This window comes from Phocoena phocoena, chromosome 7 (genome assembly GCF_963924675.1).
Source record: "Phocoena phocoena chromosome 7, mPhoPho1.1, whole genome shotgun sequence".
Taxonomy (NCBI): domain Eukaryota; kingdom Metazoa; phylum Chordata; class Mammalia; order Artiodactyla; family Phocoenidae; genus Phocoena; species Phocoena phocoena.
Window position 1 is genome coordinate 49,676,865 of NC_089225.1, and position 24,924 is coordinate 49,701,788.

The 24,924-nt window shown below is 34.8% G+C and overlaps 1 protein-coding gene across 1 annotated transcript in view; it reads right to left on the reverse strand.

The window, feature by feature from the left end:
- SCN7A (sodium voltage-gated channel alpha subunit 7) overlaps positions 1-13,973 on the reverse strand; it is a 60,897-nt gene extending 46,924 nt beyond the window's left edge. Inside the window, exons 1-7 of the mRNA XM_065880268.1 lie at positions 13,749-13,973; positions 10,391-10,503; positions 9,809-9,898; positions 9,310-9,438; positions 7,830-7,921; positions 4,345-4,551; positions 2,093-2,162 (exon numbers count right to left, since the gene is read on the reverse strand). Of these exons, the coding sequence (XP_065736340.1) occupies positions 2,093-2,162; positions 4,345-4,551; positions 7,830-7,921; positions 9,310-9,438; positions 9,809-9,898; positions 10,391-10,503; positions 13,749-13,973 (926 nt within the window). The remainder of the gene's footprint in view (positions 1-2,092; positions 2,163-4,344; positions 4,552-7,829; positions 7,922-9,309; positions 9,439-9,808; positions 9,899-10,390; positions 10,504-13,748) is intronic.
- Between the last annotated feature and the right edge of the window lie 10,951 nt (positions 13,974-24,924).

Below are 24,924 nucleotides of genomic sequence, written 5' to 3' on the forward strand. Positions count from 1 at the left end.
TCCACAACTTTCTGTAGTTCCTCCTACATTATTGGAACTTTGGCCATGTGACTTGTTTTGCATACTTGTTAACAATTGTGATGCAAACAAAGGTTTAAAAAGTACTTACTTGTGTGTTGAGGCTTGTTAAATTGCTGACCTACAGAATCTGAACAAATGATTTTTTTTTTTTTTTTTTTTTTTTGTAATACGCGGGCCTCTCACTGTTGTGGCCTCTCCCATTGCGGGGCACAGGCTCCGGACCGCGCAGGCTCAGCGGCCATGGCTCACGGGCCCAGCCGCTCCGCGGCATGTGGGATCTTCCCGGACCGGGGCACGAACCCGTGTCCCCTGAATTGGAAGGCGGACTCTCAACCACTGCGCCACCAGGGAAGCCCGAACAAATGAATTTTTGTTCTTGTCTTAAAGCACCAACTTTTAGGATAGTTTACCATGCAGCAAAGTATGATGGCTGCAGGTGAAACGCTGTATGACTCTCTCTTCTGACCTTGACATACTATATCATTGTGATTCTTTCTATCCATGACCAGATATCTCCAACATGCATTTCAGGTCAAATTTAATTTGGAATGTCCATTGAAAGGGTTAGCTCGAGTAGGATGGGGCAGAAACGATGCGACGAAATCACAATCTGGACTTGAAAACAGAAAGGAAGCCCAGAAGTAGGGTGGCAAAAAGAGTTGAGTAAGCAACAATATGTCTAAATCACCTTAATACAACTAAACTACATAACTCATGTTCCCCTCTCCCGTGTGCTTTTTTGTCAATCTGTGCCCAGAGCCTCTAAGAAAGAGCTGAGTTTACAAATGGATGTCAAGTCATCCTGGCTTAGGGAAGTAACATAAGGAATTGAGTCATAGTACTGCTGAGAAGCACTCTATTTCTACCTTCTTATCTCTTCATCTGAAATTATAGGACAATAAAACTTGAGAGTTTTGTCATCTCACTGAAGAATTATTTATAAGTACTGTTTTTAAGAGCAATCAGCTTGTGATTAATGTAAATTATATTCATTAAAGACATACAAGCCATAAAATAAGTGAAATAACATCATATCTTTAATTTTTTTTTCTTCAAAGTCTTCGGGCTGAAGAACAGATTATATTTTCTTTCTTGATAATTCCTATTAGCTCTGGGGCACACTGAAAACAGAAAATCAGATTCTTATTTAAGTCCCAGCTCTTCCATTTACTAACTTCTTGACCTTGAATAAACCATTTAGCTAGTCTATCCATTATACTTTTTTCTGTAAAATCAGATTAATAGTATTCCATATTGTACACTTCTCAGCATGGTTTTGATGGTAAAATGAGATTATGTAATCAAATGGGAACCATTAATAAAAGCAATAATCATTAAATAAATACTATCGATCAGGGATACTGAAACGGAGCAGGACCCTATGGTCCTTGCTCTCCCATGTTCTCATCCTGACTTTTGTCTGTGGAAAAACTTTAACCAAAGAATAAGTTTAATCAGAGAAGTGAGAAAAAGTAGAAACAAAGGAAAACAGTCAAAGGAGACCAAATAATAATAGTTTAGTCATTAAACATAGTCAAGGACCTTTAGTTCCTTCTCAAGGGCTACAGATAATATTCTGAGCCATATCCTGTGAGCTGTCTATAGATGCTGAAGTCTCCACCAGGTGGAAGAAGTTAACTACATGAACACCAGACTGTAGCCGTGACATGAGCTGCCATAATTCCAAGAACTGGCCTCAAGGAAATGGGAACAAACCGACCCTGGAACTGAAGATTAACTGTACTTTAAACAATCAAGATGATGCTGGTCAGACCACCGATGACCAATGTCAAGATGTCTGTCAGAGCTGACTGCGCTGTTCCTGCCTGTAGTCCCCTCCCTCCATCTATAAAAGCTCTTGCTCCCTGATTGTCAGGGCGGTGGGGTCAGAGTCGTCCATTGGACACAGGCTTCCGCCCTCTCCCCACCCCATCTCCTGCTCATGGTTGCTGGCACCCAAAATAAAGCAAACTTTCCTTTCCACCAACCTGGCCTTTTTACCGGCTTTTGAGTGTTGAACAGCCAGACCTCACTTCTGGTTACAATAGAAGAAAACATTAATACCACTTACCCAGCATCTGTTCTGTTGCCACAAAGAAGAGCATACCTTTCTCCTTCCAAATAATAAAAGTTTTCTGTTTCTGAAAAATAGGAAAGAAATGATATTCCATATCTAATCTTGAGTGGACAGCATATCTGAAACCCAGTTAAATCTGTACAGATGAACATACTTCTGTATAGTGAGAAGGAAGGAGCATAGAGCCTGACTCCCCCGCTTTTCTTTTAAATCTAGGAGGCTGTCCTAGCATCCAGTGTACAGGCCAAAAGACCTCTGGCAATCCACCTACTCCAGCCAGGTATGACCAGACCCTGAAAGAAAAATTCCCAAGACTAATCTATTTGAAAATTGAGGATTATTCCTTCCAGGATTTATTCCTGATGATCTTCCTGAACAGAAGACCAGAGCTTTCTGCCTCTGGGTTTAATTTCCATTCTCTTCCCACTTTGCAGCTTATTTTTCTACAATGAGTGTCCAGTGCCGCCTAATTACTTGTCCTGATATCACCTAGTTTCAATCATAATCTGAGCTAATCTGAGTCATAGCCCATAGAATTCATCCAGGTATTTTTATCTGCTATCAATCAAAATGTAAATTGTGTATTTATAGATATCAGTTACCAGGGTTGGGAACATATAGGTTTAGTAGCATTGCTTTTTAGGTTCTGAATTCAAATCACACAAATCAAACCCATGAGATCAGTCCTGGTGAGTGTGTGTGTGTGTGTGTGTGTGTATACAAAATTGAATTACACCAATCTCAGAAAATGTCACTTTAATTTGTCACCTAAAATAATTTTAGAAGAATTTAAAAATCATAGTTAGGAACCATTAATCAAAACTTTTGAGTGACTGTCAAAAACCAAATGAAATTTGACATTAGAACTGAGCACTCCCAAGTGTTCTTCTAAATACAAGGACTACGACATGGAAATTAAATAATGTTTTGCAAATATATTTCCAGCAATTCCTAACATGCTATTTGAGAAAATGGAATGACTAGAATTGGACAAATATTAAAGTGATAATCTTTAAAATGATTTCATTATAATATACATACTTTAACAAAGAAAAGAACTTGGACTCTATTTTCTTAGCAATAACCAGTGAAGTAGCAAAATTTTTAGTAATTAGCATATTTTTATTACAACATCAAAGAAGCTAAAGGGGATTTCATTTGGAATCTAAGATTTAACATCCATCTCCTATTGTTCTTATCACTAGAATTAAGACCATGAAATAGACCTACATAATAAGGAAACATTTCACATATATACTAATAATTTTGCATTACTTGCATCATATCATATTATGGGATAAACCAAAGAGTAAAATTTATTAAGATTTGTTTTAGAACTTATTAAATCCAAAGTATAAATAAAATTAAGGTAGAAGGACTACTTAAGGTTAAACAATATTTTATTTTTATTAGTTGAACAATATGCTTTTGGTTTTTTCTAAATACTGTCAGAAAGGAGCTGATGATTTTAATATGAGGGAAAAATCTAATAAGAGAGTATGGCCTGGTGAAAATGGAATGGGTTTTAAAGCCAGATGGAGTTTGGCTAGAATCCTAGTTTTGCCACCGAGTGGTTATAGTATGCTAGAACATTCACAAAATTTCTCTTTACTTCTGTTTCCCTGTTGGTAACGGGTTATTCATGTCTTTTCTGCAGGATTATGGTGAAGATATGTGATCAGGCATGTGAATTACTTATGTATAAGGGCTAAGCAATACTTGTTTGACATTATTTCTGTTAGCCTAAAATATTTTCATTATTCATCAAAGTATAACTCAAAGCATTTAAAATGAGCAGCAGCAATTGAAATACAACAATAGTAAGAATTTCTATATTGTAGGTCATTTTTTGATTTATATGATCACCCCAAAGTTTCTAATGTGTATAATTACATTTAAATTTTAAACAACTTTATCGAAGAAAGGTAGTATCATGAGGATTGTACTCTGATAAAATTGCAATTAAGACTTTGGTCATATTTATTTATTTATGAAAGGATAAAACTTGCAAGTTAGCAATTCCAAACTTAGGTTTCCCTGATTTAACTGTCTGAAGACTTGGAACTTTATTATCCTGATAAAGGAAACTGATCCAAATTAGTACTTGAGCATAGTTATGGCATTTATATGAAGGTTGTTCTGAAGTCAAATTTGTTCTGAAATTGAATGTTCAATATTTCTGTGAAGAATGTTTTTCCAGTAAGAAAAGTTTTAATTTTTTTGATATAGATGCAAGGGATTCTTACCTCGAATATAATAAGGGTTTCCAGTTCTGTTGTGCAGTGTTTCAGTTTCATTGTCTTGGGGCCATCGCAAACATTTATGCTTCAGGTTGCCCATGAAGAGCACCATCCCAATCAGAGAAAATATGCTCAGAAAGAAGAGAGTTAGGATAATGACCCCAGTGAGTTTCTTCAAACAATGGATCAGGATCCCTACAAAAGACTTCAGACCTGAAAAGAGAAAGGTTTGTTTTCGATAAAATAAAATATCTTAGTAAAGCAGGATTAGCAAACTTCTCCCATGGCAAATGCAGATGCCATCGAAATCAATAGTTTTGTGTTTTATAATTTAATTCACCATTATCTAGGTCCAATGACTAAAATGAATAAAACCCTTAACTTTGAGGTTTCTGTATGATTGCTAATTTATTACACCTGGCAATAATTTAGACATAACTTAGTATTTTTAAATTAGTTATTTGTTTGCTTCTCTTTACTACATAAAGAAGAGGCCTTCTCTCTTAGCTATTGCTTTTCATACTAATCACCATTATTTATAAGCATAGGTAAAGGCGTAGAGTTAAAAATCAACATGGGTTGCAAATGTTGAAACAAGAAATAGCTTGAAATAGCAGTATTCTATACATTCTTTCATTAACTTTTTTTTTAAACATCTTTATTGGAGTATAATTGCTTTACAATGGTGTGTTAGTTTCTGCTTTATAACAAAGTGAATCAGTTATACATATACATATATCCCCGTATCTCTTCCCTCTTGCATCTCCCTCCCTCCCACCCTCCCTATCCCACCCCTCTAGGTGGTCACAAACCACTGAGCTGATCTCCCTGTGCTATGCGGCTGCTTCCCACTAGCTATCTATTTTACTTTTGGTAGTGTATATATGTCCATGCCACTCTCTCACTTTGTCACAGCTTACCCTTCCCCCTCCCCATATCCTCAAGTCCATTCTCTAGCAGGTCTGTGTCTTTATTCCCATCTTGCCCCTAGGTTCTTCATGACGATTTTTTTTTCTTAGATTCCATATATGTGTTAGCATATGGTATTTGTTTTTCTCTTTCTGACTTACTTCACTCTGTATGACAGACTCTAGGTCCATCCACCTCACTACAAATAACTCAATTTCATTTCTTTTTATGGCCCAGTAATATTCCATTGTATATATGTGCCACATCTTCTTTATCCATTCATCTGTTGATGGACACTTAGGTTACTTCCATGTCCTGGCTATTGTAAATAGAGCTGCAGTGAACATTTTGGTACATGACTCTTTTTGAATTATGGTTTTCTCAGGGTATATGCCCAGTAGTGGGCTTGCTGGTTCATATGGTAGTTCTATTTTTAGTTTTTTAAGGAACCTCCATACTGTTCTCCATAGTGGCTATCTCATTAACTTTTTAAGAACTCAAGTTTTAGAGCTGATTAAGTAAAACATGAAAAACTTTTAATGATTAGAAATGAGAATAACACATAACTGTGATTGTATGTGGCTGTATTTATATCAGAATACTTACTAATCGAGAATTCAACTTTAAAGCTAGATTTATTTAAGAACATTCATTTTTCTAATTATTAAATAATACATGCTCAATTTTGAAAACATAGAAAACAAGAAGATACAACAACAAAAACCGCATAATTAAATTTCATTGATGAAACTACTATAAGCCTTCCTTCCTCCCTTGCTTCCTTCCTTCTTTCCATCCTTCCTTCGTTAGTTCCCTCCTTCCTTCCTTCTCTTTTTCCCTTGCTCCTTTTTTATTTGTTGGTCTGTTTAAATTTATGATCCTAATAGCTACTCAGCTCAACAATGGATGAGAATATACTAGCTCTGTGACGTTGAGCAAGTTACCAACATTTCTATGCTTGTTTTATTATTTTTTAAATGGGTATAGTGATACCTATTTCATATATCATTGTGAGAACTGAAAATCTATTTTTTAAATGACCTCCTCAGATGATTAGATTTCTTGAGTGTAATAGAATAGGGTTGAAATAAAGTTATTCCTGTCGTTAAAGAAATGTGATATCCAGAGTAAATATACAATTTTAATTGCTATCATACCGAAATATATATTTATAGCTACTTTTGCCACCTGGAATAATACTACTAATTTTTTTTTGCCATATGCAAGTCTTTTTAAAGTATTACATTAGAAATGGAATTTCTGTATCAAAATATATGACCATATTTAAGTATTGGTTCATACGTTCAAATTGTTGAGATGTTGAACCAATGCATAAACCAGAGACTATAAATATATAGTCAGGCCTTCACTAAAGCTAGGACATTTTAAAAAAATATCATTGCCAATGTATTAGAAGAAAAATAAGAGATATAATTTATAAACCATACAATTCACCTGTTTAATGTGTACTATTTAATCTTTCAGTATATCCACAAGGTTAGGCATCCATTACCATATTTCTCCAATCTTTTTTTGCTGTTTTGCCCAGCCTGTTCTCAAAGTACAGAGTATGCAATATATCTGGCCTTTTTCATGGTGTTCCAGTGGATGAAAGTTGCCTGTAGATCTTATTTTTGGTATTATCACACTTGCCTGTGGGTTTATTCGTTCAAATATTTCATAATACCTCTGACTCATAGAAGCCAAAAAAAAACTCAGGGTCAAGTTTTCCTAGCTGATTGTTTTTACTCATTCAGAACAACAAATCAGAAGGTATTGGTAGGCTTCTCTAAGACTCTTTCAGGAATGGGAGGTGTAAATTAGTTGTCAGCTTCTCCCATCAATGTGGTCACAGCTCCACTTTATTTAGCAGAACCTTCTTAAACTTTGTGGCATGTGGAATGCATCCTATCCAAGCACTGACAGCAAAAGGAAATTTATCTTATTTTATATTGCTTTGTTCATTTCAACTGGTTTTTAGACACAGTGAGGAAAAGAAGAGGACAGATTAGATATCTGTCTAAACTGCTATCTCTCTCAGAAGTCTAAGGACAATTTTTTTTTTTTTTTTTTTTGCTGTACGCGGGCCTCTCACCGCTGTGGCCTCTCCCACCGCGGAGCACAGGCTCCGGACGCGCAGGCTCAGCGGCCATGGCTCACGGGCCCAGCCGTTCCGCGGCATGTGGGATCCTCCCAGACCGGGGCACGAACCCGCGCCCCCCGCATCAGCAGGCGGACTCCCAACCACTGCACCACCAGGGAAGCCCTAAGGACAATTTTATAAGTTCATATTTAAGACATAAGAATAAGTAAAAAAGAAAAAAATAGAAAAATAATATATTTTGATTGAGCTCTATATTTTATTATCAAAGCATTGAACCCACTTCAAATTAGTAAAAAATGTGATATTTCTTTCTTGCCGTTCCAGGAGTGACTGAAATAAATTTGAAAATCAGATAATTCATTTATTCCAAAGCTAAAACACTGTTCAATTTAACATTTCTTCAAGCAATAATAGGGGTGTTCAGATGAATACACGGAAGTACATGAAACAAAATGAAGAACTCAATGCCTTTTCTTACCTTGGTTTAAAGGAATAATTTTCAAAATTCTCAAATTTCTTGTAATTCGAAATATTGAAATGAAGTTTGGAGGTGAATATCTTGATATATGCCTGTGGGATTAAATTGGAGTCATTTAGAAGTCATATTGGCTCTTTATACTATTTGAAACTTATTTTTAAAACCATATATCCAAATGTTTCACTTGCTTTCATTATTGCATTTTGCAAACAGTTTTATAATTGTTTGGAAGGGAAAGACTGCTATAGTGCAAGGTATCCAAGTAAATATTAATCTACAAACAAATTATGAGAGTTTATAAAAGCTTGACACTCTGAGTAGTCATAATTCCATATCAAATACTCTATATTATGTTCATAAATACTTTGAATCTAATTGGTGAAGAAATAGTTAAAAATAAGGAAATCCACAGTTTTTTAAAGGAATAAAATTTAAGTATTTAAACTTCTGGTGATGATAATGATGGTGATGAGGTGATGATGATGATGACAATGGTGATGGTGATGACAGCAGAAGTAAAGGTGAATAGTGGTTAACGATACAGACTCTGTAGCCAGACTGACCATGTAGAAATACAGGCTCCACTATTTAAATTACTTAATCTTTCTTGCCTTAGTTTCCTCAAACGTAAAGTAAGGATAATAATACTTCCTAATTCTGAGGATTTGGGGGGATTAAATAAGTTAATATATGTAAAGTTCATGGCAAAGCATCTGGCACATACTAAGGGCTAAATGTTAGCTGTGTTACCTAAGTGTTAGCTAATAGCAATGGCAAGAGCAGAAATAATAATAGTAATAGTAGAAGTAGTAGCGATAATAATTTCAATGATATTAGCTACTATTTTTTGACTGCTTACAACATGGCAGAAACTAATTATGTTCTTTATAAAGGTTATTTCTTTTTCAAAAACATTGACCCCAAGTCCACAAATAGAGTATTATTTTAAATTATTTTAACAGAAGTTTGATGCCAGTGACAATTTCTTTAGCCATAAAATAGAGTACACTAAGTAGAAGGATTAAATAAATCAATACACATGTAAATTATTAGAACTTAATGTATCATTCTAGAAAAATGTGTGCGTATAAACTGTCTTATTCTGATAACTAGAATATTTACTGTTTTTAAGCAATGTAGATTAGAGAAGAATCAAATACGCCAGGATCCTCTCTTAAACTCCCAGGAGATTTTCTGTTCACTGAAAATAATCACTTCAAATGCAAAAATTCAATCTCTATTGTTTTTGCTTCGGGTAGATTACAGAGATAATATCCCACTCCTTTCATTTTGAATGCATATTCTAAGGACTAGTTCAGTTGGAGCTGCCTGAGAGAGCTCATATGGCTATGATTTATGAATTATTCTTTACTCACAGAATTTTTGCAGGCAGAAAACTTTATCATCTTCAATGTTTCTTTATGAAGAGCATTTTCTTAGCAAGGTATTAAGATGTTTGCAACTTAAAAGAAATACTCACTCAAACAAAGTTACACTGAAATCGAGCCAGTTCCATGGATCACCAAAGAAATAAAAAGATCCTGCCCAGATGCCTCTTGCAATGAGTTTTACAAGTATTTCAAATGTATAAATTCCAAGCAAAGTATTCCTGCAGAAAAGTTTTCATATAATAACTTTTCATATTAAAAGTGAGACTAATACATCATCAACTCTGAAGAACTATGTCGAGGATAATTATCTGGCAACCAAGCAACCAACCAACCAATCAACCAGACGACCATAGGATAGGGCTTTAGTTAGGGCTTCTAGAGTGGGCTATGTCTTACAGCATTAACCATGAAATTTGACTATCAATTAATTGTGGCATGTGTATAAATATTATATTATGTACAATGTATATTATATATTAAAAATATTAATTTGTTATATTATGTAATATATAATGTACTGTAACACAATGTATTAAATATAAAATAAATTATATATGCAATTATACATAATAAAATTATATAACTTACTGTAATGCTGGCCCCCATTTTGGCAAATCAGTCATGGACATAAATATGCAGTCAATCAAGATGCTAATTAAAATTAACAGTCGGAAAAAGGTAAGTTATTGTCAAGGAATAATGTTAATAAAAATAATATTGGAAATACATGTTTCTATAATCTGTTTATATGTATTTACACATATGAGATCACATAGTTTCTCAAATGTCAAAAAAATATACTCCTCATATTGAAAACAATGAGGATTACTAAGATTTGTTAACATTTACTACTGTTGTGTGTACTAGAAAAGAAAACAATATATATATATTTTTTTGGCCACGAGGCATGTGGGATCTTAGTTCCCCGACCAGGGACCGAACCCGAGCCCCCTGCAGTGGAAGTACGGAGTCTTAACTGCTGGACCACCAGGGAAGTCCCTAGAAAATATATTTTAAATGTACTTTCAAATATGGAACACAGTGCAGTTATAATCAAGATTTCAGTATGACCTAAAATGAAAATTAAAAAGAGAAAAAGACTGCAGCAATATCTGAATAGAATAGTTGCATTTGATATTAGTACAGTTTAAAACCAACAGAAAAGGATATGGATGTACCAAAATCTTAATGGCTGTTCTTCTAACTGAATTGAAAGGAGACAAGGTACACCAGCTGGCACTGAATCTGAATACTGTTCTCTTTTTATTTAATACTATGAAAGTCTGTAAGAGGAAAAGAAGAACATCAAGTGAAATGAAAATAAAGAACATCAACTGAAATTAGAACTGAGAATTATGATCTCATCAATTATGAAGCGTATTGCCAATGATCATTTGTCATGAAGTCTAACAGTTATACTTCTTACATTTTGATATCCTTTTACAGACTAAATCAAATGGAAAGTTTTTTTTAAACTATTTTTACTTATATTTAGCCTTATCTACCACTTTTTTTTAAACAATGTTCTACCTAAGAAAACTGTTTGCCACACACCAATCCTCAAGTCTTCCTGCAAAACTAATGTAATAGAAAGAAATCTATATCCAGATGGCTCATGGGTATGCATTTAAGCATACTAAAATTCAATGAATGTAAAATAAGTTAATTTTATTTTGAAGCAAATAAGGTATGGGATTATAGTAGTAAAAGTGACCGAATGCACTCAGACATTACATTAATCATTAGTAATTACCTACGGTATAAAACCCCACTTGTAAATTATCAATAACATAAACATATATATATATATATATATATTTTTTTTTTTTTTTTTTTTTTTTTTTTTTGAGGTACACGGGCCTCTCACTGTTGTGACATCTCCCGTTGCAGAGCACAGGCTCTGGACGCGCAGGCTCAGCGGCCATGGTTCATGGGCCCAGCAGCTCCGCGGCATGTGGGATCCTCCCGAACCGGGGCACGAACCCGTGTCCCCCGCATCGGCAGGCGAACTCTCAACCACTGCGCCACCAGGGAAGCCCCGACATAAACATATTTAAAACAGAAGTTTATATCATGTAAAACTAATATGTTGGCATATAGAAATATAAAAGCAAAAAAGGGAAAAATCAGAAACATTTTAAAAAGGACTTATGTATATGTGTGTATATGTGTGTAAAATATGGATACACAGTAAAAGTGTATATGTATGTGTGTATGTCTGTATATATATATACACACACACACATAAGTATATACACACATACATATGTGCACTTTTATTATATATACATACCCATTTGGAAAATTCATTTGTTGTGGTGTGTGCATAACTATATTACACATAGTAAACATTATATAGAGTATAATGTAACAGTAATGTATAGTGTATAATGCAATGTGATAAAATATATTATAATATACTAAAATATATATTTAATATATAATTATACAGAGGTGTATATGTGACTATACATTGGTATTTATATTTGTCTATATATACAAATATATATTCATTGATATTTTATGAATACCTATTCTAAATGGAAAACAAACCGTGCTCTGATTCTCCTCAATGGAACACTTTTCCAACATACAATTTGTGTGTATTTTGGCCTGATTGTAGTTATTGTCCCTCTTTCCATTTTAAAAGCAAAAAGAAAGTAAAAAGGGCCAAATAAAATAAATCTGATTGTTTAAAATGTGCTTTCCATGTATTTTCCAAAACAATTTCAAACTTCACACAGGATGTAGCCAACCAACTTATGTCTTTGTGAAGGAATGAGTAGATCCAGATAGAATAATTTTCTAGTTAATATTTAAGTGCTGAAATTGTTCATTTCATTTTAGAATTATTTATTTGTATGCCATCTTTAACAGAGCAAACTAAATATAATTTAAAATTTTAGTATCTTTGTGTTATCACTAATAACAATACTTTTTATACTAAGGTATCCTTACCGTTTTTGTTTTTTCAAAATCTTTGATTTTGTCTTCAGTAACACACCTAGATTTGTCTGCCATGTCTGTAAACACTACAAAGAACTCAGAACTCTGCTATAATAGAGTTACCTTTAAGGTTACTGTTATATCAACTGTTAATGACTTAAGCGTAGCAAAAGTGAAAGCGGAGATAATTGAGATGAGGACTTACATTTTCACTAAAATGTTCTTAAGGTTTTACAGGTGTTTTATAGCGAATGATGCATAATGCCCATGGAGGCTACCAGAGATACTGGAATCTTTTGTTAATATATACATTTATACTGTAAATTGTCAATACGCTTCCACCATGCAAAGTATTCAAAAGAGTTGTGATTATACAAAATGCTCACTTTGCTTTCTGTCTAGAAAGTGATTCATTTCCATTTCACCCATTTGGTAAAATCACTGAACACTCTACAAGAATATCAAATTACATTTGTCTACAACGGGACTAATCCTCATCTCTCCCAAATTTGATCTTTCTTTATAGTTACTTCATTTTTGTCAGAAGCACTTCTTTCAAGCTGGAAACCTTGGCATTATTAATCAGTCTTCAAATCCTGCTATTTCTTCTCGGGTGTGTTACCTCTCTCCAAGACACTCCGATAATCCAGACCTCTTGACTTCAGGCCTCAATTGTTTTCTCTCTAATTTCATCTTTCTGACCCTATCTCTTCCATGCAATAGTAATTTAGGAATCTCTAGATTAATCTTACTTAAACACTGCACTCATTACACCAGTACTTTGGCCACCACATTAAAGCCATGCTGCCATCTCTGTTATCTCATCGTATTTCTCACAATTTGCAACACAGCTACAGGGTTCTAGTTCTATCATCAGCCTGTCTCTTCCCTATTCCAGAATTAATATCTGCTATTGACTGACTGTTCATTGAAGAGCTTCCCTTTGCCTTGTAAAAATGTGAAGTGTTCTCCAAGCTATAACTCAAATTCTATTTTCTTAGTAGAGACTCTTCCAGCTTTGTCAGTCTACACAGATCTCTGGCTTTTCTAAGCATAATTATTTTTATTTTTATCACTTTGTGCTTCTTTTTGGATTGTTCAAAATATTTAGTAAGTTCCTCAAGTCATTCTCTGGATAGATAGGCTGTGACTGTATGAATGAATAAAATTTATGAATGAAATATACATTGGCTTTATTTTCCTAACTACCGAGTAAGCTCATCAAGTTGAACAGTTGAAATTGCTGTACATAGTATGGAAATTTTATATGATAGTTATTTTAAAATCAGTAATCTTAAGTAGCCAATCATTATGCTCACATAAAAGAAATCATTTACATCAAGGCATAACAGTATAGCCTGTTACATACAAAGTACAGTAACCCTAAACAAACTAACCTACCAGGCAAATATTCGGTTTTGATAAAAATCTCAAATATGTGTGAAATTTCTTATCCAGTTTTCTATAACTTAAAATTACCTCTTCACTTACTCTTCCATCTTCTTTCATCCTATCTCAATTACATTTTTCACATGTCTGGAAAATGAATAAAAATATAGTCATAAGTTTAATTAATCCTTACCATTTTATTCTTGAAGTATGGGTCCACATCTTCCAATGGCTCTGACACCATTGCTCTAGGAAGATTTCCATAAACAAATGGCAGCTCTTTTCCAGCTTCCAAGTCAGTGTTTGGCTTTAAATCTTCTTTGTGTTCCTCACTGTGTTTTTTAGCACTATGCTGTTCCATAACTTCAAGAGACTCTCTGGTGAAGGGGACAAGGCCCTTACGTTCTGGGGAAGCCATTTCCAGTTTTGCACCTGAAAAGTATTTTCTTCAGTTCTAGATAAGATTTGTGTATATAAAGAAAAATTTAAAATTTTAAAAGTCTAGGATAGGAATAAAAGAGAAGAGCAAACTGAATAAAAGCATTCAAAGAAAATTCCTGAGTTTTAGAGAAATCTGAGTCATTAAACTTGGTTTTGTTTCACTTAATATTAGACTTAATTTGTAATTTCACAAATAACTCATTCTATTTCATTTATTCATCCATTGAATCTTCTTTCTTTTACTGAAATCTGCCTTTCAGTTTCTCCCTTGTAATGAAAGAGTTCTAAAGTGGCTAGAGATTGTTGGAAGGCCAAATCCAATTATTTCACTCTCAGCTGTATTTAACTACTGACTAGACTTTCCTTCTCTAAACTCAGTTTTCATTGGCTCTGGGGGCCCCCTCTTCTTTATCTCTTCCTATAGCTCTGATTAATTCCTTTGACTTAGTTTTTCCTCTGAAATTTTAACTTTGATATCCTTTAAAGTTCTGCTTTTCCCCTAGTTATATCCATCTTTTTGGTACATACATAGGCAAACACAGAATTTTAACTACCGTACATGGGTATTTACCAAGTACATTTCCCCAAACACTCCCTTCCCTCAGTCATCTATGTGGCAATCCACCAATAACGCAATTTAACAAGTAAAAACAAAGTTTGTTGTTTTTCCCCAAGACTAGAATCACTCTTTTACCTTCTAGCCATTGTAAAAACAAAAACACACATATAAATTTATTGCCTTGAAAATTACTCATGAAATGTTTTTCTTTGTCATTAATTCCTCTGAAAAAAATAATTTTCTTACAATTATTTTCCATTAGGTATTTAAATATTATCCACTGTTCATATACCTACATCAAGATAGTCATCTTTGTAATTCTATCTCTGGATTGCTCTAGTAGTCTTTACAGGTCTCTCTCAATTCTAGTCTTTATCTACTTCAAGTCGTCCTATGGGTCACTCAATTAGTCTTCATTAAATACAATTTCATGCATCAATTCTCCATTTATGAACCTGGTTCTTTCCTCTCATAAAATTATGTTCTTTTGCTGATTTTTCCCAGTCCAATTTCTGTCAAAACCTACACTTCAAATGATCCTGCTCAGTGACAACTGACTGATTATTCTTTATACATTCTCCTTAACCTCCTTTGTAATTTTATTATTGCAATTAAGGATAAGAAATTTTGTACTTGATACTGTAGCATTTTCTATATGTATATTTTGTCTGTAATAGTGTTGGTCTTAGCTGAATTTCTTCTATAATATTTTCCTAAGACAGAAATCACACACATATGTATACACACATATATGCTAATCCAGAATTTTCCACTACTGGGTAAAATTGAGTTGTTTAATAGTTGAATCCATTACTTGCTATTAATGGAAAGTAAGAAAAAATATGTTTGCTAATCATAATGGAGTACCAATCATTGTGAGAATCAGACTCCTAATAGGTTAAATAAGAGATGTGTGAGAGATATTTAAAATACACAAATGGCAGTCTCGTAGACATCCAAGGAGAGGACACATAGTCCATTTCTGTACCCTGAAAAATAAAAATGGAAAATAATTACTAGGGTAACTCCTTATGCCGTTCATGGCATCACAGTTTTCTCGGCTTTTCTTTTCTTTTAATTTCTACTGCATTCTATCTAAAGAATGGCTTCCTATGCTTACTTCTAAGAATGCACGTAGAACAAAATGCCATCGCCTGCCTCAACTTTGATATTTCAGTTTAAGTTCCCACCATATGCCTATAACCTCTACCTCCAAAAATGTAAATTAAAAGATACTCTAATTGACTAGCCCAGCCTATGGATTTATTTCCTCTTGGTTCAGTTATTTGTGACCAGAGAGAGGGACATTTTCACAATAGCAATGGCAGCTTATGCCCAAGACCCTCAAGGGATGCTGCAAGGATGGGTGTGAAGCAGTTTTAAAGAGAGAAATATGGAATAGGAATGTCAGCATATATCTATTTGGAACTCTCTTTCCAGACTAATAAAAACTAACAATTCCTCATCATAAAATTTACTTATTTTTCAAATATCTCGCTTCAATATCATGCACAAAACTAACACTTATTAAAGGATTAGTAAGAATTATTTATATACACCATACACACATACAAATGCATGTATAGGAATACCTCACATATCAAATTCTATTGAGGGGAGTCAAAATGCTTTGAATAAGTACAATTTATGGAGACAAGCTACAGACAACTGAAGTTTGCTCTTACTTACATATATAATCTTCTTCCCTTAAAATATTTAATGAGCTTTCAAAATTGTACTCCTTACATGTAGTTCCTTGAATAGATTCTTAACAATTCATGGTTATAGACTAGTATAAACGAAATCACAAACTTTGGAATTAGACTTACAATCAAATCCTAAATTCTGTTATTAATATTCTTAGAGGTCTCAGTTAAATTACTTATATTCTTGAACCTGTCAATCATAAAATTGGGGTTCCTACTCGGGAATAAAATAATATGAATGAAAATGCCTAGTGCGGTGATTGGCACATAATAGGTTCAAACTACACATAAATTTTTTAAAATTAATTAATTTATTTTAATTTTTTGGCTGTGTTGGGTCTTTGTTGCTGTGCACGGGCTTTTCTCTAGTAGCGGAGAGCGGGGGCTACTCTTCGTTGCGGTGCGTTGGTCTCATTGGGGGGCTTCTCATTGCAGAGCACGGGCTCTAGGAATGCAGGCTTCAGTAGTTGTGGCACTCGGGCTCAGTAGTTGTGGCTCGTGGGCTCTAGAGCGCAGGCTCAGTAGTTGTGGCGCACAGGCTTAGTTGCTCCGCGGCATGTGGGATCTTCCTGGACCAGGGCTCCAACCCATGTCCCCTGCATTGGCAGGCAGATTCTTAACCACTGCGCCACCAGAGAAGCCCTAAACATAAAATTTTAACTGTGATATGATTTTATATCTTAGAATGATTGGTTGAATCTAACAGAATAATAGTATAGTAGGAATACATGTAAGGTTTTGAAATTTGGACCAAAACAACCTATCTGCACAAGTGCAGTCAGTACGTTTTTACAGCAGAGAAAACTGCCAAGGGGGTTTACTTAATAGTAAGTGCAATATAAATCAATACTGACTTGTGTCTGCCAAGAAAGCTAATATAACCTTTATTGGTATTGAAGGAAGATGAATGAGGCAATTTCTCTCTCTTCTTCTGTATTCCATGACCACTCTTAAAAGGCATGCATGTCAACTGGAGGGTCTTCAAATGGGATCAGCATATGATAAAACTCAAATCATGCCATCTACAGACCAGTTAAAATAATAGAGGATATATTAGTTGAAGCAGAAGAGACTGAAGTAGAACATTATTGTTTCCAAGTATCTGAATGATTTTATGTAGAAGAGAAATTAGATTTAAGTATTACTTTAAAAAAATAAGATGAACTAGGAGCAATGAGCTGAAGCCAGAATAGATTTGGCTCAAGATAATAAAGCACTTTCTAAATAGCCATTGAAAAATGGAATAAGTTGACTTGGACATTAATCCTTCCCTCTGACTAGCAATGTGGAAGCATGGACTTATTAACAGAATAATTTAAATGGATCCAAATATGATTGATGGCGACCTTGTATTTTTAGAACTTTGCAATCCTAAAATCTTTGAATATTCAGAGTATCACATGACCTAAACGTTTAGGCTAAATATTAGCTAAACTAAACGTATGCAGCACTGAATTAACAATAATTGAATTAACAAAATCAAAAGCATTTTTAACATATATCTCTTCATATTACAGTAAAAGTGCTTTTTTATATTTTTAGTGATCCATTCTAACTGCTAAAAATCATTATTTTTTGTGTGTAAAAAATAGTGTCCTTAAAAGTAGATACAAAGGGAGGTTGCAACCTTATTGCATTAATGAAAACATTTTTGAACACCATCCATTGAAACCTCAAAATTTAATTTGCCAGCCAGTCTTCTTACTGTATAGTCCAAATATAATCTTCTTTTTCTTTCTGTTATCATTTCACAGCACAACAGTCTTTGATTACTCAGTCTGCCACCTACTAGCTAAGAGATCTTTATAACATAGCCTGGGTAAATTTTGGAACCCCTCATATATCACACTGGGTCACAAACATTAAAACAGACCATATACAGAAAGCTTGCTACACAGTACTGACTTTATCAGTGCTAATTCTCTCTCCCAATCCAGTCAGCTGTCCCCAAAGACTTCTTTAGTCATGATTTTGATGTTGAATGAAACTATTCCAGTTGTTGACTAGGTGAATAAATGTGTAGTGGGCCTTGTCTTCTGTGGTATGACAGAGAAATGCAAGCACTTAATCAGATAAAACTGGCTTGCATCTGACTTTTAGATGGCTGAGTGCAGATTGTAAATTATTAATCATTAAATCATAATTCAGTAAAAGCATTTCTGTGGGGAATTTATGAAATATGGTGCAGGCCCTATGTTTTCTGGTGAGTGATCTTAATATAGCACTAATGCCTGAAAAATATAGAAAGATTAAAAGTTAATCTAGCCATTAGACCACCTTTCTAAAAACTGAATAGCTGAAGTAAGATTTTGGCAAAAACTGTATCAAAGTCAACTCAGGTTTGGACTCTAACAAATTCCAAGTGTAATAATATTTTATATTGTTGATTAAAGTGCAAGCCATTTCTCTTGGTCATTAGATGAAAGGAGCAGTACCAGCATCAGTATGGAGAAAAGATCTTTTTTTTTTTTAACAGCTTTATTGGAGTATAATTGCTTTACATTGTTGTGTTAGTTTCTGCTGTATAACAAAGTGAATCAGCTATACATATATCCTCATATCCCCTTCCTCTTGCATCTCCCTCCACGCTCCCTAACCCACCCCTCTAGGTGGTCACAAAGCATCAAGCTGATCTCCCTGTGCTATGCGGCTGGTTCCCACTAGCTATCTGTTTTACGGTTGGTAGTGTACATATGTCAGTGCCACACTCTCACATCTTCCCAGCTTATCCTTCCCTCTTGCTGTGTCCTCAACTCCATTCTCTACATATGTGTCTTTATTCCCGTCCTGCCCCTATGTTCTTCAGAAACACTTTTATTTTGATTCCATATATATGTTAGCGTATGGTATTTGCTTTTCTCTTTCTGACTTACTTCACTCTGTATGACAGACTCTAGGTCCATCCATCTCATGACAAATAACTCAATTTCATTTCTTTTTATGGCTGAGCAATATTCCATTGTATATATGTGCCGCATCTTCTTTATCCATTCATCTGTTGATGGACACTTAGGTTGTTTCCATGTCCTGGCTATTGTAAATAGTGCTGCAATGAACATTGTGGTACATGACTCTTTTTGAATTATGCTTTTCTCAGGGTTTATGCCCAGTAGTGGGATTACTGGGTCCTATGGTAGTTCTATTTTCAGTTTCTTAAGGAACCACCATACTGTTCTCCATAGTGGCTGTATCAATTTACATGCCCACCAACAGTGCACGAGGGTTCCCTTTTCTCCACAACCTCTCCAGCCTTTATTGTTTCTAGATTTTTTGATGATGGCCATTCTGATCGGTGTGAGGTAATACTTCACTGTTTTGATTTGTATTTCTCTCATGATTAGTGATGTTGAGCACCCTTTCACGTGTTTGTTGGCAATCTGTATATCTTCTTTGGAGAAATGTCTATTTAGGTCTTCTGTCCTTTTTTGGATTGTGTTGTTTGCTTTTTCATATTGAGCTGCATGAGCTGCTTGTATATTTTGGAGATTAATCCTTTGTCAGTTGCTTCATTTACAAATATTTTCTCCCATTCTGAGGGTTGTTTTTTCATCTTGTTTATGGTTTCCTTTGCTGTGCAAAAGCTTTTAAGTTTCATTAGGTCCCATTTGTTTATTTTTATTTTTATTTCCATTTCCCTAGGAGGTGGATCAAAAAGGATCTTGCTGTGATTTATGTCATAGAGTACTCTGCCTAAGTTTTCCTCTAAGAGTTTTATAGTCTCTAGTCTTACATTTAGGTCTTTAATCCATTTGCAGTTTATTTCTGTATATGGTGTTAGGGAGTGTTCTAATTTCATTCTTTTACAGGCAGATGCCCACTTTTCCCAGCAGCACTTATTGAAGTGGCTGTCTTTTCTCCATTGTATAGTCTTGCCTCCTTTATCAAAGGTAAGGTGACCCTATGTGCATGGGTATATCTCTGTGCTTTCTATCCTGTTCCATTGATCTATTTCTGTTTTTGTGCCAGTACCATAGTGTCTTGATTACTGTAGCTTTGTAGTATACTCTGAAGTCTGGGAGCCTGATTCCTCCAGCTCCTTTTTTTTCCCTCAAGATTGCTTTGGCTATTCAGGGCATTTTGTATTTCCATACAAATTGTGAAATTTTTTATTCTAGTTCTGTGAAAAATGCCATTGGTAGTTTGATAGGGATTGCATTGAATCTGTTGATTGCTTTGGGTAGTACAGTCCTTTTCACAATGTTGATTCTTCCAATCCAAGAACATGGTATATCTCTCCATCTTTTTGTATCATGTTTAGTTTCTTTCATCAGTGTCTTATAGTTTTCTGCATACAGGTTTTTTTCTCCTTAAGTAGGTTTATACCTAGGTATTTTATTCTTTTTGTTGCAATGGTAAATAGGAGTGTTTCCTTAATTTCACTTTCAGATTTTTCACCATTAGTGTATAGGAATGAAAGAGATTTCTCTGCATTAATTTTGTATCCTGCTACTTTACCAGATTCATTGATTAGCTGTCATAGTTTTCTGGTAGCATCTTTAGGATTCTCTGTGTATAGCATCATGTCATCTGCAAACAGTGACAGTATTACTTCTTCTTTTCCGATTTGGATTCCTTTAATTTATTTTTCTTCTCTGAATGCTGTGGCTAAAACTTCCAAGACTATGTTGAATAATAGTGGTGAGAGTGGGCAACCTTGTCTTGTTCCTGATCTTAATGGAAATTATTTCAGTTTTTAACAGTTGAGAACGATGTTAGCTGTGGGTTTGTCATATATGGCCTTTATTCTTTTGAGGTAAGTTCCCTCTATGCCTACTTTCTGGAAAGTTTTTATCATAAATTGGTGTTGAATTTTGTGAAAAGCTTTTTCTGCATCTATTGAGATGTTCATATGGTTTTTATCCTTCAATTTGTTATTATGGTGTATCACATTGATTGATTTGCCTATATTGAAGAATCCTTGCATTCCTGGGATAAAAGGAATACACTTGATCATGGTGTATGATCCTTTTAATGTGCTGCTGGATTCTGTTTGCTAGTATTTTATTGAGGATTTTCACATCTATGTTATCAGTGGTATTGGCCTGTAGTATTCTTTTTTTGTGACATCTTTTTCTGATTTTGGTATCAGGGTGATGGTGGCCTCATAGAATGAGTTTGGGAGTGCTCCTCCCTCTGCTATATTTTGGAAGTGTTTGAGAAGAATAGGTGTCAGCTCTTCTCTAAATGTTTGATAGAATTCGCCTGTGAATCCATCTGGTCCTGGGCTTTTGTTTGTTGGAAGATTTTTAATCACAGTCTCAATTTCAGTGCTTGTGATTTGTCTGTTTATATTTTCTATTTCTTCCTGGTTCAGTCTCAGAAGGTTGTGCTTTTCTCAGTATTTGTCCATTTCTTCCAGGTTGTCCATTTTATTAGCATATAGTTGCTTATAGTAATCTCTCATGATCCTTTGTATTTCTTCAGTGTCAGTTGTTACTTCTCCTTTTTCATTTCTAATTCTGTTGATTTGAGAGTTTTCACTTTTTTTCTTAGAGTCTGGCTAATGGCTTATCAATTTTGTTTATCTTCTCAAAGAACCAGCTTTAAGTTGTATTGATATTTGTTATTGTTTTCTTCATTTCTTTTTCATTTATTTCTGCTCTAACTTTATGTTTTCTTTCCTTCTGCTAACTTTGGGGTATTTTTTGGTCTTCTTTCTTCAATTGCTTTAGGTGTATGGTTAGGTTGTTTATTTGAGATTTTTCTTGTTTTTAGAGGTAGGATTGTATTGCTATAAACTTCCCTCTTAGAGCTGCTTTTGCTGCATCCCATAGGTTTTGCGCTGTCATTTTTTCATTGTAATTTTTTCTAGGTATTTTTTGATTTCCTCTTTGATGTCTTCAGTGATCTCTTGGTTATTTAGTAGCATATTGTTTAGTCTCCATGTGTTTGTATTTTTTACAGTTTTTTTCCTATAATTGATATCTAGTCTCATAGCACTGTGGTTGGAAAAGATGCTTGATACGATTTCAATTTTCTTAAATTTACCAAGGCTTGATTTGTGACCCGAGATATGATCTATCCTGGAGAATGTTCCATGAGCACTTGAGAAGGAAATGTATTCTGTTGTTTTTGGATGGAATGTCCTATAAATATCAGTTAAGTCCATCTTGTTTAATGTGTCATTTAAAGCTTGTGTTTCCTTATTTATTTTCATTTTGGATAATCTGTCCATTGATGGAAGTGGGGTGTTAAAGCCCCTACTATGTTTGTGTTACTGTAAATTTCCCCTTTTATGGCTGTTAGCATTTGCCTTGCGTATTGAGTTGCTCCTATGTTGGGTGCATAAATATTTACAATTGTTATATCTTCTTCTTGGAATGATTCCTTGATCATTATGTAGTGTCCTTCTTGGTCTCTTGTAATAGTCTTTATTTTAAATCTATTTTGTCTGATATGAGAATTGCTACTCCAGCTTCCTTTTGATTTCTATTTGCATGGAATATTTTTTTCCATCCTTTCACTTTCAGTCTGTATGTGTCCCTAGGTCTGCAGTGGGTCTCTTGTAGACAGCATATATACAGGTCTTGTTTCTGTAACCATTCAGCTAGTCTATGTCTTTTGGTTGGAGCATTTAATCCATTTACATTTAAAGTAGTTATCGATATGTGTGTTCCTATTACCATTTTCTTAATTTTGAGGGGTTTGTTATTGTAGGTCTTTTTCTTCTCTTGTGTCTCCTGCCTAGAGAAGTTCCTTTAGCATTTGTTGTAAAACTGGTTTCATGGTGCTGAATTCCTTTAGCTTTTGCTTCTCTGTAAAGGTTTAAATTTCTCTGTCAAATCTGAATGAGATCCTTGCTGGTAGAGTAATCTTGGTTGTAGGTTTTTCCTTTTAATCATGTCCTTTTAATCACTTTAAACATGTCCTGCCACTCCCTTTTGGCTTGCAGAGTTTCTGCTGAAAGATTTGCTGTTAACCTTATGGGGATTCCCTTGTATGTTATTTGCTTTTAATATTTTTTCTTGTATTTAATTTTTGATAGTTTGATTAATATGTGTCTTGGCATGTTTCTCCTCGGATTTATCCTCTTTGGGACTCTCTGCACTCCTGGACTTGATTTACTATTTCCTTTCCCATGCTAGGGAAGTTTTCAACTATAATCTGTTCAAATATTTTCTCAGCCCCTTTCTTTTTCTCTTCTTCTTCTGGGATCCCTAGAATTCAGATGTTGGTGCATTTAATGTTGTCCCAGTGGTCTCTGAGACTGTCCTCAATTCTTTTCATTCTTTTTTCTTTATTCTTCTCTTCAGTAGCTATTTCCACTATTTTATCTTCCAGGTCACTTATCCTTTCTTCTGGCTCAGTTATTCTGCTATTGATCCCTTCTAGAGAATTTTTAATTTCATTTATTGTGCTGTTCATCATTGTTTGTTTGCTCTTTAGTTCTTCTAGGTCCTTGTTAAACATTTCTTTTATTTTCTCCATTCTAATTAAAAGATTTTGGATCATCTTTACTATCATTGTTCTGAATTCTTTTTTAGGTAGACTGCTATTTTCTCTTCATTTGTTTGGTCTGGTGGGTTTTTACCTTGCTCCTTCATCTGCTGCCTATTCCTGTTACTTCTTATTTTGCTTAACTTACTGTGTTTGGGGTCTCCTTTTTGCAGGCTGCAGGTTTGTAATTCCTGTTGTTTTTGGTGTCTTCCCCCAGTGGGTAAGTTTGGTTCAGTGGCTTGTGTAGGCTTCCTGGTGGAGGGGACTGGTGCCTGCGTTCTGGTGGATGAGGCTGGATCTTATCTTTCTGGTGGGCAGGACTGAGCCCAGTAGTGTGCTTTGGTGTGTTTGTGAACTTATTATGATTTTAGGCAGCCTCTCTGCTAATGAGTGTGGTTATGTTCCTGTCTTGCTAGTTGTTTGGCATGGGGTGCCCAGTACTGGAGCTTGCTGGTCATTGAGTGGAGCTGGGTCTTAGCGTTGAGACAGAGATCTCTGGGAGACCTCTCACTGATTGATATTACATGGGTTGGGAGGTCTCTGGTGGTCCAATGTCCTGAACTCAGTTCTCCCACCTCCGAGGCTCAGGCCTGACATCTGGCCAGAGCACCAAGACCTTGTCAGCCACATGGCTCTCACCAGACAGAATTCTTTAGTCTTCCTCTCTGAAGCATTCAGAAGTGCTATTAAGAGGTGCATTCTTAGAAAAAAAAATATTCTCCTTAAAACAGACTTTAAGCAATTGAGTATGAGCCAATATTTACTGTAATAAATATGGCAATTATAGTTATCGTTACACTTCCTGAGTGAGTACCATTTCAAGGCACTCGACTAGATGTTTCTAACTCTATTACGTCATATTTTCATGTATTACCCTTGTGATCACCATTTTACAAATGAGGAGAGAGAGACTGATGAGTTTCATGACTTTATCATTGTACAGCTAGATAGGTAGTGAAGATAGATGCTAGCGCAGTTGTGTCTAAATCTAAATTTGGGTACCTCTAAACTATACCACAAAAGTGCTTACAAGCTGTAAAATTTTAAGACAAGTGTAAGCAATTGATACCTCTGTATGGCTACTTTAGAGATATCCAAAAACCAATGGGCTTACTAGGATAACTTGCTTCGCTGAGTAGCTAACAGGTTGATGTCAGATGGGATTGTCTAGAAATTTTCTTTGTGTAAGTGTTGTCAAAATCAAATATTTTGTAAAATTTTGTAAA